Source organism: Lutjanus erythropterus, chromosome 16 (genome assembly GCF_056507025.1).
Source record: "Lutjanus erythropterus isolate fLutEry1 chromosome 16, fLutEry1.hap2, whole genome shotgun sequence".
In the NCBI taxonomy this organism is placed as follows: Eukaryota; Metazoa; Chordata; class Actinopteri; order Lutjaniformes; family Lutjanidae; genus Lutjanus; species Lutjanus erythropterus.
The window spans coordinates 32,905,929-32,921,024 of NC_139332.1; the positions used below are offsets into that span (position 1 = coordinate 32,905,929).

The 15,096-nt window shown below is 37.9% G+C and overlaps 1 protein-coding gene across 1 annotated transcript; it reads right to left on the minus strand.

The window, feature by feature from the left end:
- Window positions 1–1,874: 1,874 nt before the first annotated feature.
- LOC146313437 (uncharacterized) lies at window positions 1,875–14,938 on the minus strand. The gene is made up of 11 exons (XM_084739472.1): window positions 14,776–14,938; window positions 14,335–14,604; window positions 12,923–13,201; window positions 12,149–12,451; window positions 11,435–11,536; window positions 11,219–11,236; window positions 11,016–11,120; window positions 8,318–8,488; window positions 4,785–5,054; window positions 2,804–3,082; window positions 1,875–2,208 (listed from the first exon to the last, which is right to left on the minus strand). The coding sequence occupies exons 1-11, from the start codon at window positions 14,822–14,824 to the stop codon at window positions 1,886–1,888; spliced, it is 2,169 nt and encodes a 722-aa protein (XP_084595598.1). The 5' UTR covers window positions 14,825–14,938; the 3' UTR covers window positions 1,875–1,885.
- Window positions 14,939–15,096: the final 158 nt, after the last annotated feature.

A 15,096-nucleotide genomic window follows, 5' to 3' on the forward strand; every position in this document is an offset into this window, starting at 1 on the left:
AATGTAAACATTCACACATTGCATTGTCTTGTATTGCATCATATCACATTGTATCGTGACAGAGCTGAATCGTATCGAACTGAATTGATGGCTATTTAAGAATATCTAAGATACATCAATGAACAAGTATCAAGTCATGTCTCAGTAAGTGAGATAAGCACCCATAGCTTAATTTCCCTTTAAATGATGTTCTGACCTATCAGGCCCTGCAGAAGGTATCAAACTCTGCCGTTATAAATCTACTGAGCCCTCTGACAGGCAACACTATTCTCTAACGTGACCTAACACACCTTTAGCTGCCTTTAAATCCTTCACTTACAAAAGCAAAATATTCTGCAACATGATGCTGCTTTAAATCTTCATCATATCTGCTCAGGCTAAACTACATAAACAATGTAATCTATATAATGACAATCAAAACTGGTCAAAAATACTCATTTAACATGCGTCGAAATTTGGAAACACATTACTATATGAATGTACAATATGAAATAAAGCATTACATTTAACATTTACATATCAAGCAAATGAATTATTACCACTACTTCACTTTTGCTGCATGAGTTCTTCTTTCAGTCTTAGTTCTGTAAAGCTACATTATCTGACACATGAGGTAACTCAGTAATTGTGTTAAACAATCAGGTCTTTGGATTCAGTTCCTCAGAGTTCTCAGGACCGCCATCAAGAGCTGTTAGGTTAAAAACAAAGTGTGTAAAGTTCACTCATCCTGTAATGAACTTTTATAAACAGTAAATGCAGGAAAGTCTCAACAAAATTCCTTTTTTAATCTACAGCATTAAGTGTGTGTCAGATCAATTGAAATAGAATAAAAATTTTACTTACATCATGCAGGGCTTTTGGCTAAAATCAAAAAACAAAAGACAAATAATTTAAGTTACAGTTATAAACACCAGAATAGATTTTGTCACCTTATCCCCTGTGAATATGATCCCCTCATCTGCTCACTACAAATAAAAAAAATTCTCTCTTACCTTTCTTCTTTTTGTAAACGATGAATCCAGAGGCAGCGATGAGGACGAGAGCAACAACTGCAGCAATAATAGGGACAGTCAAATTGCTGGGATTCTCTGTTGAACAAAAAGCAAAACAAAAACAAAAACAAAGAAGTTAAGATCAGTACAGATAAAGCAGGTTATAACAAAAACACATCCATCCATCCATTAAATGCTTTATTGCTTTAGAATCACTGACCGTAAACTAATAAGGTTGAAATCCAATTTAACATACAATCTATGGTTGAAGTCAGTTGTTTCCCCCTGACCCCTCATCTCCAGACTTGGAAGCTCAGGTAGGCTGCAGGAGCTCTGCAGGAGCTCTGCAGGAGCTCTGCAGGAATGCAGGACGTGTCTAAGATCATAAATTAATAATAACAAGCAACAATGAGCCCTACACTGTAAGTTGATCAGCTGTTTATAACTGTCAATTGTCTGTCAACATAAAGCTAAGCCCATTATCCTGAAAACAAACATGGCTCTTAAAACACACATTCTGGAGTTTAGTATCTGCCTGCCAAACTCCATGAACATATTTCTCAATTTAACTGTTGTAAACATCTACTCTTTCTAAAAATGTATTAATGATTTCTTACAACTCGTAAACAGACACTTCCATTTCCTCATTCTGAAACCAATCATTAATTTGACCTCTAATTAACTTGAAACAGACAAACAAAAACAGTTATTTCAGCTTAAACCAGTAGTGGTTTGATCAAATTATTTAACTGGGCTTAATATTATTATTATTGTTATTATTATTATTATTATTATTATTATTATTATTATTATTATTATTATTATATTCATTGTTAATTTTGAAGATAATTTCCTAGCTAAATTTGAAAAAAACAGCAGACATGCAGTCCCACTCAGCAGCCTCTGGTCTTACCCCAGTTGGTCCTGATCACGTCTTTGTCCAGTCTGGTGACGATGTCGTCCTTCACACCAGAGAGATGAAACACACACTCGTACCTCCTCCAGTCTTCAGGTGTGACTGATGAAAGGTCCAGGTCAACACTCATCTGGAAGGTTCCATCATGGTTGGGGAGGATCTCTCCGTGGTCCACACTCTCATTAAGTTCCTTTCCATCTTTCCTCCAGAACAGTGAGGCTTCGACAGGGTAGAAACCTGAAGCGTGGCAGCTGACTGGAGAGGAGGACGTCTTCTGGAGAAGAGACACTGAGGGACGCTCTGGAGAGAGAGAGAGAGAGAGAGAGAGAGAGAGAGAGAGAGAGAGAGAGAGAGAGAGAGAGAGAGAGAGAGAGGACAAGAAAGGGTAAACAGAAACATGGCAAAACAAGATTAGATCAAAACCAAGTACATGACTGGACCATGTATGTTCAATATGTGCAAATATGGTCACTTTCTTACAGGTGTAGTCAGTGGTATCTATAATATGAATCCCTAGATATAAATAATATGTTGCAAACTGTGGTAAAAAAAACAAAAAAACAACAACAACTGAGAGGCATATTTTGAATGTGCAGTATACACGTCTAAAAATGCTCCTAAAACTTCATTTACATCATTTGTATCAAAATCAGAACATTGGAAAATTATTGTGCCTGTAAATGAAGTCGACTGGAACTACTTTTAATTAGAAACACTGAAACTCTGTAAACTTTAAAAATTGAATTCATGTCAACTGTGCACTGGGTCAAATCTTATTACCACAGGAAATATAAAGTAATGTCTGACTGAGTGGAGTGATAATACAGAGGCAGTTTAGTCTGAGTTGTCTTTATGAACACTGTTCATGAAACTACAGCAGGTCATGTGATTCTACCTGTTCTCAGCAGAAAGCTGCTGCCAAAGTGCAAATACTCCTTCAGCCAACCCAGTAACATCTCAACGAGGTACGTCTTATTGTATCTGGCTCGAGATCTATCAGCATTCCATGTCAGTTTGGTGATGACAGCCTGTGGTTTTGAAGCGATCCATGTCTCAGTCTTCACGTCGAATGATATGATGTCTTCTCCATTATAACCATACTGCATATAACCAGTAACCTTTCCAGTCTCATCATCCCACTCACAGCCATCCATCTCTTGTAAAATGTGGACACCTGAGAGACAGAGACAGAGGCTGCAGTCAACAATGTCTAGATAAAATCTCCAGTTTAGCTCCAGATTATTTTAAGCATATTGTGCATTGTGTGATATTCTTATAGTCTTGTGATGTGCTCATGATTCAACAGCAGATAATCAGTGCACTTTTTCAGTCTCCTAGCAATGAAACCCAATTTTGTATTTCACAGTTTAAAAGTTACAATAGTAGCTACTGTTAAATTAATTGATAGATACCAGTTGCAGTATACAAAGTGGGTATGTCTTCTTGAATTATATGCACATCAGTCATCAAGCATATAAAGTGAAGTGCACTCAGTTGAGTTCTCAGTTGAGCCTAACTATTGAATTAATCTGCTCTGGAGTTCATCTTAACCACTGGACCAATCAGCCAAGTGTCTTTTGTGCACATTCATGATTGTATGCTGAAGAACCTCTGTGATTCAGATGTTTTTGAAAAACCTATCTCCTGAACACCTTGAGGGAATTCCTTCAAACTTGGTCCAAATAATCAGTCAGAGTTAAAGATGAACTGATTAGATTTTGGTGGTCAAAGGCAAAGGTCCTGGTGACCTCACTAAACACATTTATGGCCATAACTCAAAAATTCATACCCTCATTATAAGAAAAGTACACACAGATCAAATAGGATAAAATCATGACATTTTATATCAAAAGGTCAAAGGTCAACTTCACTGTTACTTCATAATGATCAGCTCTCTATCAGTCCTCTGCAGTCCTCTATAAAAATAGTTCATCACTGCAAATTATTCACTGAAATCACAATTTCTCTCAATGAAAAACATCGTCTCCTTGAAGCTTTATGACGATGATGATGGTGATTGTGGTTGTTGTTGTTGTTGTTGTTGTTATGCTGCTAAAAGCGAGCCAACCAGATAAGGGCTGCAGCTAACAGTTATTTTCATAGTTGATTGATTGGTTGATTGTTTTCTTTATTAATTGATTAATAGTTGTTTTGTCTATAAAATTTGAAAAGTGTTGATCAGAGTTTCCCAAAATGTCCTCAAATGTCTTGTTTTGCCCAAAATCCAAAGATATTCAGTTTACTGTCAGATAAAAGTAAAGAAACCAAAAAATATTCATTTTTAAGAAACTGTAATCAGAGAATTCTCATTCAAACGATTAATTATTATTAATAATCAAAATAGTTGGTGATTAATTTAATAACTGATTAATCAATTAATTATTGCAGCTCTAAACCAGATGCAGCAGTGAAACTACAGAGAGATATATTTTATATACAATACTGTAATATAGTTAGTGTATTTCAGTTAGACGTGTTATATACAGTAATTCAATTTGTACAGTAATTTGAGGATTTTGAAACAGTCAATATAATTAACTTATATTATTGTGAATTTTAACTGTTTTTTAAATTAACTTAAATTATTTATTACTAAACTTAACCAAAAATAAAAGAACTGCATTTAGGCTCCTACAGTGGTAATCAGCTTAAGGAACAAAAAAGCAAAAATGAAATTTAATAATCATCAGCTTGTAGTGATCAATTTGATCCGGACAGACGTGAATCATTATTGGAAGTTTCAGCTGTACTTTGCAGAAGTCTGTGTGCATCATGAGAACAAATGTTCATAACAGAAGCTTTTTGACCAACAACAAACCAGGATACAAAACATCTTAGCAATAAAAAGTGAAATATTACATAAATAAATACTTTACCTTCACTTTGGTTGAAGCGCTGCTTCAAATTATTAATCATGTCTCGGGTGAACTTTGGCTCTTGCTGAAAACACTTGCGACTATACCACTCAAAGTGCTGAGGATTGCTTTCATTTATTTTTTTCACCCAGTCTTGTTTTAGTTCTAGTATCTTTTTGTTGGTGTCGCAGTAACCTGCCAGCGTTTCATCAACCAGTGCAACTCCCACCAGCTCTGGGAAGTTTGGGACTCCAGAAGAAGCAGTCACAAAAAACTTCAGGGAGTGCATCGCTGTGGGACAAACAAGGTTTATATATTCAGTATAAACACATTTCATCACATTATTTATAAATATGATGTATTCTGTATGACTCAGTCAGAATAAAAATGTCAGTCAGAAAATTTATTTCTAAAAATGGCGGCAGTGCGTGTAGACGCAGCGACCCGGTGCTCTTCAGCTATCAGCTACACATTGACCAAGACTTACACCGAGCCGAACTTATCAGCCTGAAAAATCACTGGACCGGCTGGACCCCCCCAGAAGGGTTCAACTTGTTCCCGGAGGGGATACGTCGGCGAGTACGGACAGAAAGGAGGCTATGGCGGCGCTGTGAAAGACGCCAAAAACGAGGCAAACGAGCCGGCATCAGAGCTAGGCTAACCGCGACTCCGCGTAAACCAGCGGTTCCAAGCGTCTTTCTCGCCAACGTCTGCTCCCTGGTTAACAAGATGGATGAGATGAAACTATGGGACGTTAACAACCGGATAGACAGTTGCATCACGGTGATAACAGAGACCTGTTTCATGAAAACATCCCGGACCTAGCCGAGGAGCTAGCAGGTCGTACAATCTTCCGGGCGGACCGCACATTGGAGTCCGGTAGAGGAGAGGGGGAGGTGTGTGTCTATATTAACAAGAGTTGGTGCACGGACACTGGCGTTATTGAGAGACACTGCTACCCAGACCTGGAGTTTCTAATGTTGAGGTACAGACCATTTTATTTGCCCAGGAAATAATCCAAGTGTTTGTAACTGCCATGTATATTCACCCACGAGCTAATGCTAACGTAGCCATGAGCAGGCTGCATGATAGCATCACCAGGCAACACAACAAACACCCAGAGGGCTTCTTCATCGTGGCTGGAGATTTTAATCATACCAACTTAAAGAATGTGCTCCCCAGATTCTAGAAGAATGTTGACATTCAAACAAGAAAAGGCAGAATACTAGATCAGGTCTTTACCAACATTCCTGGAGTCTACAAAGCCCTCCCCTCCCCTCACCTCGGACACTCAGACCATCTTTCCCTGTTCCTGACACCAGCTCACAAGCCCCTCATCTGCAGGTCTAAGCCACAGTACAAGCTAGTGCAGTGCTGGACTGAAGAGGCCACATTATCCTTGCAGGACTGTTTTGAGGACACCATATGGGAACTCTTTGAAGATCCAGACATTGAGCTCCACACCTCCTCTGTACTATCATACATCAGTTTCTGCATGGACAATGCAACATCAAGGAAACAGGTGAAAACATTCCCCAACCAAAAACCCTGGTTTAACGCCAATATCAGAGCACTACTACAGGCCAGGGATTCAGCACTGAGGACAGGGGACAGGGAAGCCTACAGGAAGGCTAGAGCGGACCTGAACAGAGGCATCAAGGCTGCTAAAACAAAGTACAGAGAGCAGATAGAGGCCAACTTCAAGGAGACCCCCCCCCCCCCACCCCCATGATACTTCTCTCCCAGACCAGCTTAACACCTTTTTCTCCTGCTTTGAAGAGGACAACAGACAGAGGACACACAGTTGACATCATTAGAGCATGACCAGCCCCTCACCATCCAACAACACCAGGTACTGTGAGTCCTGCGTGGCATCAACACCAAGAAAGCACCAGGACGGGATGGAGTACCAGGGAGGGTGCTGAAATCATGTGCTCATCAGCTTGCTGCAGTATTCACTAACATCTTTAATCGTTCACTGCAGCAAGCCACAGTCCCCAGCTGTCTGAAAACTGCCACCATAATCCCTGTGCCTAACTCCTCTGCCATCACAGGGTTGAATGATTACCGGCCTGTGGCCCTTACACCGGTGATCATGAAATGTATGGGGAGACTGGTGTTACAGCATGTCAAGGCCTACATACCACCTGACCAACATCAGTTTGCCTACAGGTCCAACAGATCCACAGACGACGCCATCTCCATTGCCCTCCACACCACTCTCAGCCACATTGAAAGCCCCACCACATATGTCAGGATGCTGTTTGTTGACTTCAGCTCGGCATTTAACTCCATCAGCCCCAGCCGACTTATCAACAAACTGCAGTCACTACAACTTGGAATCTCCCTCTGTCTGTGGATCAAGGACTTCCTGACTAACAGACCCAGACAGCATGTCAGAATGGGCACCTCCACATCCTCCACCATTGTTCTCAATACTGGCGTTCCCCAGGGCTGTGTGCTGAGTCCAGTACTGTACACATTGTACACTCATGACTGTGTTGCTACTCATGGCTCTAACACCCTCATCAAATTTGCGGATGACACAACCGTCGTGGGGCTCATCAACAATGGTGATGAGGCACCATACAGGAAGGAGGTCCAAGCACTGGCGGCCTGGTGCAGTGACAGTCACCTCAACCTCAACTCCAAGAAGACAAAAGAAGTCATCATTGACTTCCGGAAGTCGAGGAACACACTGCACTCAGGCCTGAGCATCAATGGGGAGGAAGTGGAATGGGTCACCAACTTTAAGTTTCTTGGCCTGTACATCTCGGAGGACCTGGGCTGGACTGTGAACACCACCCACATCATCAAAAAGGCCCAGCCAGCGTCTCTTTTTTCTGGGAATGCTGAGGAGGAACAAACTCCCTCCACCTCTGCTGAAAAACTTCTACCACTGCACAATAGAGAGTGTCCTCACCTACAGATGTACAGTGTGGTATGCCAGCTGCACTGCATCTGAAAAGAAACAACTGCAGCGGGTCATAAAGACAGCTCAGTGGATTATCGGCTGCCCACTTCCACGCCTAGAGGAGATCTACTCCAGCAGTCTCCTCCGATGGGCCACAAAGATCCGGGATGACCCCGCCCACCCAGGACTCTTTCTATTCCCCAGCCTTCCCTCTGGCAGACTTAGAGTCATGAGAGCCCGCACCAACAGATTGAGACACAACTTCTTATCCATGGCTGTGAAGAGACTGCTGCAGGAACCATGACTGCCCCCCACTGACTACTGACTGACTGTCTTGAACTCTTGATACAGACTATTACAGTCTGTATCTGTTGTAAATATTATTACCACACTTTATTTTACTTACTTACTTTTACTATTTATATTACATTATATTTTCTGACCAGGACATTGTAGCTGCTACAAGAGATGTTCCAAACGAAATTTCATTGTACCCCTTGCAATGACAATAAAGCTTCTTATCTTATCTTATCTTATCTTATAATTAAACTTAAAAAGTTGAAGTGAAAGTGAAACTAACTTTGTGTACTCTAATGCAGGAACAACATGCTTAAAGTAAAGATTTAAACTGTGATCTTACCTGCTGATGAAATGTGACTGAAGAGAAGCAACAAAAATAACTTTTTCATCTTGTTTTGATCAAGATTTGTTGGTAAAGGACCGAGCTGATTTATGTTTTGACTCCAGTTCCTTGTTTCCAACTGCCGCTTCCTGTATTGCAGCTTCCTGTACTGCAGCACGGTGGGTGTTTCTGTCCTTACAGAGATAAACGAGTGATTCCGAAGCTTGTTTCTTCCTCTTTTTTGTCTTTTTTTTCTTAATTTGTTCACTGACTGTTTGTCTATAGTATTACCGTATATACAAACAGTCACTGATACCGGTTCAAATGACAATAAATAAGTGGAATAATCATTATATCAGGGAGTAATATCATAAATAAACAGACAGGGGAAACATAAACAAACAAACAAACAAAACAGACAAGAAAGACATTTTCCTTAATATTATTATTATACATATTTTATTCTCTCTATTTTTGTCTTCTTATCCCAAAACTGAACTCTTTTTGAACTCTCTTTTAATCCCATAGAATATGTTGTTACTGAAGGGTGAACCTGTTGAGTGTCAAACCACCTGCCGCCTGCAGAGGACGAACCTGCGCTGCAGCAACATCAGTCATGAGAAACTTTCCCTTCAGTGTGATGCTGCGTAGAGGAGCTCCAGCTCATTTGGTCAAACTACAGAGAAATAAATGAAGATATTTGGTCAATTCTTATCAAGAGTTGTAGACAAGATATTTTTTTCTATTAGTAACTCAAGTATTACATTGTGAGAACCCAGTTCCAAGTGGTTTTAACTGTGTTTTCCTGCTGAGATCTCCACTGAGTTTCATTTTACTGAGCATGCTCATTAGCTTGTTATCTTGTTAGCTACATGAATGTGATATTAGCAGTGAACAAAATTTATATATTAAGATTATATGTTATTGCAAGAAAACAAAAAAAAGAATAGTAGTGATGCGAAAGAGAAATATAATTGGATGTACTTGATTATATTTGTTCTGTACTGCTATGTGCGGATTGTTTTTTGTCCTGGATTTGATTTGGTCCCATACCATGCTGCCTGTCCCAGTGAGCGACACTCTACAGAAGGAACATCTGGATGCAGTGTGTCCAGCTGTTTCGGATTTCATTCTGCAGAGTGACTGAGCTGATTGGCATCAGGACTCTCAGATAAGGAAAACTTAGAAGTGTTTTTTTCTTTACTACCCAGGTAGACTTACAGACAGGACAATTTATTTAATTTTATTTATTTTTGAATGAAAAAACGTTTTTTTTTTGTTAATGAATTGTATATGAACCATTGATCTTTAGATCACTGATATCTCTGATGATGACTGTCTCAGTTCAGTCTGAAACATTATCATGTTTTATGAACACAATGTGGATGCAAAGACAATTATCCAGTTGTTAATATAAATCTTTGTCCTGTATTTTGCTGGTGAAGTGAAGGTTTGAGATTGGTCCTTAGTTACTGATTACACATGGACCTCCGTCATTTTTAGTCGGCGACAGTGAGATAACAGCACACTTGAGAAAGTATGCGGACAAACAAAAAACACCAAATGTTTGAAAGTTGTGGACTTTATTGAAAAACAAAACATCAACACAAACAGAGAACAAAAATTGGATTTTGAGATTCATTTACATTCTTCAGTAAACAGTCAAATGTACCAAAAGCTGGTTGAGCGTTCCTGTGTATTCATGATAAAATGAAAATTTGGCACTTTTCACGTGGATGTCCATGACAGTACATGATGTAAATGTTTGTCAGTAAAAGCAGTGCATCTCTCAGTGCAGCTACATTGATCCTGCTGCAAAATCAGTGTTAAGTTTGACAACAAATTTTGATTTAGTTTTGTTCAGTCTTTTGAATAAAATACCATTGAGTTTTAGTCATATTTTAGTCATCTGAATTGTTTTAGTTTTCGTTAACTAAAATGTAACAGGTTTAGTATATAGAGTATATGCATTATTTAAAAGTATCATTTACAATGAAATTTCCTTTTAATTTTATATGAATGAGAGCTAATTTCTAATCTATGTTTATATTTATTGAGTCAAATGTTAATATATTATAAATTAGACCTGCCATGCACAAAGCCCATATATTATATGAATAGTTCTACATACTTTTTTTTTTAATTCCAGGTCATTATGTTCACCATGGGCACTGTTGTGCTGTCTAAATTTAGGGAACATGCGAACATGCACGAAACATTTTTTCTGTCAATATACCATGCACTGAGAATTTTTTGACTACATTTACCATCAACACTGATTAGACATCCACATTAAAATGCTTAATTTCCCTTTAAATGATGTTCTGACCTATCAGGCCCTGCAGAAGGTATCAAACTCTGCCGTTATAAATCTACTGAGCTCTCTGACAGGCAACACTATTCTCTAACGTGACCTAACACACCTTTAGCTGCCTTTAAATCTTTCACTTACAAAAGCAAAATATACTGTAACATGACGCTGCTTTAAATCTTCATCATATCTGCTCAGGCTAAACTACATAAACAATGTAATCTATATAATGACAATCAAAAATGATCAAAAATACTCATTTAACATGCTTCAAAATTTGGAAACACATTACTATATGAATGTACAATATGAAATAAAGCATTACATTTAACATTTACATATCAAGCAAATGAATTATTACCACTACTTCACTTTTGCTGCATGAGTTCTTCTTTCAGTCTCAGTTCTGTACAGCCACATTATCTGACACATGAGGTAAGCCAGTAACTGTGTTAAGCAATTCGTTATTTGAATCCGGTTCCTCAGAGATCTCAGAGCCGCCGTCAAGAGCTGTTAGGTTAAAAACAAAATGTGTAAAGTTCACTCATCCTGTAATGAACTTTTATAAACAGTAAATGCAGGAAAGTCTCAACAAAAGTTTTACTTACGTGATGAAGGTCGTTTGGCTAAAAAAGAACAAAAGGCAAATAATTTAAGTTACAGTTATAAATACCAGAATAGATTTTGTCACCTTATCCTTGTTGGTTGTTTCAAAGTGTTAAATGCAGGTAACTGATGTTTGTTTGAATTTTACAACCTGGATAAAAGCATTGAATCAAAGACTCAAATCAAAGAACTGAAATCTTTCCATTTTTCTCCCTTACCTTTCTTCTTTCTGTAAACCATGAATCCAACGGCAGCGATGAGGACGAGAGCGAGAACAACAACAGCTGCTGCAATGACTGCAGCAACAGGAACTGGATTCACTGTTGAACAGAAAAAAAAAAAAGATAAAGCAGGTTATAACACAATCACATCCATCCATCCTTTAAATGCTTTATTGTTTTAGAGTCATGGACTGTAAACTAAAAAGGTTGAAATCCAATTTAACACACAATCTATGGTTGAAGCCATTTCTCAATTTAACCATTATAAACATTTACTCTTTCTAAAAGTTTATCAATGATTTCTTACAACTCATAAATGGACACATTCTCATTCTGCAACCATTCGGCATTTATTTGACCTTTAACATTTAACTTGAAACAGACAAACAAAAACAGTTACTTCAGCTCAGAGTAAAAATTTCAAAGAGGGAGAAAAGTGAGTATTTTCAACTGAACATGTTTCCTTGATCTCTGATGACATAATAAGAAAATCAAAGTGGATTTGTTGATAATCTTGTCGTCTTGTCTTGGAATTATTGGTTTAATCAAATAACTGGGCTTATTATTATTATTATTATTATTATTATTATTATTATTATTATTACTACTACTACTACATATATATTCATTGTTAATTTTGAAGATAATTTCCTAGCTAAATTTGAAACAAATAGCAGACATGCAGTCCCACTCAGCAGCCTCTGGTCTTACCTTGGTTGGTCCTGATCACGTCTTTGTCCAGTTTGGTGACGATGTCGTCCTTCACACCAGAGAGCTGAAACACACACTCGTACCTCCTCCAGTCTTCAGGTGTGACTGATGAAAGGTCCAGGTCAACACTCATCTGGAAGGTTCCATCATGGTTGGGGAGGATCTCTCCGTGGTCCACGTCCTCATGAAGCTCCTCTCCATCTTTCCTCCAGAACAGTGAGAATTTGTCAGGGTAGAAACCTGAAGCGTGGCAGCTGACTGGAGAGGACGGAGTCTTCTGGAGGAGAGACACTGAGGGATGCACTGGAGAGAGAGAGAGAGAGAGAGAAAGCAGGGGTTGAGAAAGACAAGAAAGGGTAAACAGGAAAATGGTAAAACGAGACTACATCAAAACCAAGTACATGACTGGACCATGTATGTTCAGTGTGTGCAAATATGGTCACTTTGTTACAGGTGTAGTCAGTGGTATCTATAATATGAATTCCTGCAGTATACATGTCTAAAAACACTCCTAAAACTTAATTTAAATGATCAAATTCAGACTATTGGAAAATTATTTTGCCTGTAAATGAAGTCGACTGGAACTAATTTTAATTAGAAACACTGAAACTCTGTAAACTTTAAAAATTGAATTCAACTGTGCACTGGGTCAAATCTTATTACCACAGGAAATATAAAGTAATGTCTGAGTGAAGTGATAATACAGAGGCAGTTTAGTCTGAGTTGTCTTTATGAACACTGTTCATGAAACTACAGCAGGTCATGTGATTCTACCTGTTCTCAGCAGAAAGCTGCTGCCAGATTCCAGATACTCCTCCAGCCAACTGCGTAACGTCTCAGTGAGGTACTTCTTATTATTCATGGCTGTAGTTCTGTTAGAATTCCATATGTCTTTCTTCATGATCGCCTCCTGCTTTGAAGCGATCCATGTCCCTGTCTTCACGTCGAATGACATGAAGTCTTCTCCATTATAACCATACTGCATATAACCAGTAACCTCTCTAGTCTCATTATCCCACTCACAGCCAGTCATCTCCTGGAAAACGTGGACACCTGAGAGACAGAGACAGAGACAGAGACTGCAGTCAACAATGACGTCTAGATAAAATCTCCAGTTTATCTCCAGATTATTTTAAGCATATTGTGCATTGTGTGATATTCTTATAGTCTTGTGATGTGCTCATGATTCAACAGCAGATAATCAGTGCACTTTTTCAGTCTACTAGCAATGAAACCCAATTTCTAGTTCAAACATCGTCTCCTTTATAATAATAAAAATAATAATGATAATAAGAAGAAAAATAATTCTTTTTCTTCTTCTTCTTCTTCTTCTTCTTATTATTATTATTATTATTATTATTATCATTATCAGTAGTAGTAGTAGTAGTATCATTATTGTTACGCTGCTAAAAGCGAGCCAATCAGATCAGGGCTGCAGCTAACAGTTATTTTCATAGTTGATTGATTGGTTGATTGTTTTCTCTATTAATCGATTAATAGTTGTTTTGTCTATAAAATGTGAAAAGTGTTGACTCAAATCCAAAGATATTCAGTTTACTGTCAGATAAAAGTAAAGAATACAAAAAATATTCATTTTTAAGAAACTGTAAACAGAGAATTCTCATTCAAACGATTAATTACTATTAATAATCAAAATAGTTGGTGATTAATTTAATAACTGATTAATCAATTAATTATTGCAGCTCTAAACCAGATGCAGCAGTGAAACAACAGTGAGATATATTTTATGTACAATACTGTAATATAGTTAGTGTATTTCAATTAGACGTATTATATACAGTAATTCAATTTGTAAACAGTTGTATTTTGAAACAGTCAATAAAATTCAGTAAATAGCGAAGCTGTCTGTTTCATTACTTTAAATTCATGTAATAAATATACAAATTAGTAGTAGTAGTAGTAGTAGTAGTAGTAGTAGTAGTAGTAGTAATCAGCATAAGAAGCAAAATAAATAAATAAATAAATGTAATAACCATCAGCTTGTAGTGATCAATTTGATCCGGACAGACGTGAATCATTATTGGAAGTTTCCGCTGTACTTTGCAGAAGTCTGTGTGCATCATGAGAACAAATGTTCATAACAGAAGCTTTTTGACCAACAACAAACCAGGATACAAAACATCTAAGAAATAAAAAAAAGTGAAATATTACAGAAAACACTTTACCTTCACTTTGTTTGAAGCGCTGCTTCAAATGTTTAATCATGTCTCGGGCGAAGTTTAGGTCGTTCTGAAAACACATTAGACGGTAAAACTCAAAGTGATCAGGCTTGCTCTTGGTTAGGTTTTCCATCCAGTCCTGTTTCAGTTCTATTATCTTTTTGCTGGCATCGCAGTAACCTGCCAGCGTTTCATCAATCAGGGCAACTATCAGCAGCTCTGGGAAGTTTGGGACTCCAGAAGAAGCAGTTAGAAAAAACTTCAGGGAGTGCATCGCTGTGGGACAAACAAGGTTTATATATTCAGTATAAACACATTTCACATTAATCATAAATATGATGTATTCTGTATATATTCTGTCAGAACAATTGAAGTTGAAGTGAAAGTGAAACTAACTTTATTCTGACGTAGGAACGAAACGCTTAAAGATTTAAACTGTGATCTTACCTGCTGATGAAACGTGACTGAAGATAAGCAACAAAAATAACTTTTTCATCTTGTTTTGATCAAGATTTGTTGGTAAAGGACCGAGCTGATTTAGGTGTTTTGATTCCACTTGTATGCTGCAAACTGCAGCTTCCTGTCCTGCAGCACGGTGAATGTCTCTGTCCTTATAGAGACAAACGAGTGATTCCTTCCTCTTTCTTTTTTTTCTCAATTTCTTCACTGACTGTTTGTCTGTAGTATTACCCCATATACAAACGGTCACTGATACCGGTTCAAATACAATAAATAAGTGGAATAATCATTATAATATCACCAACACAA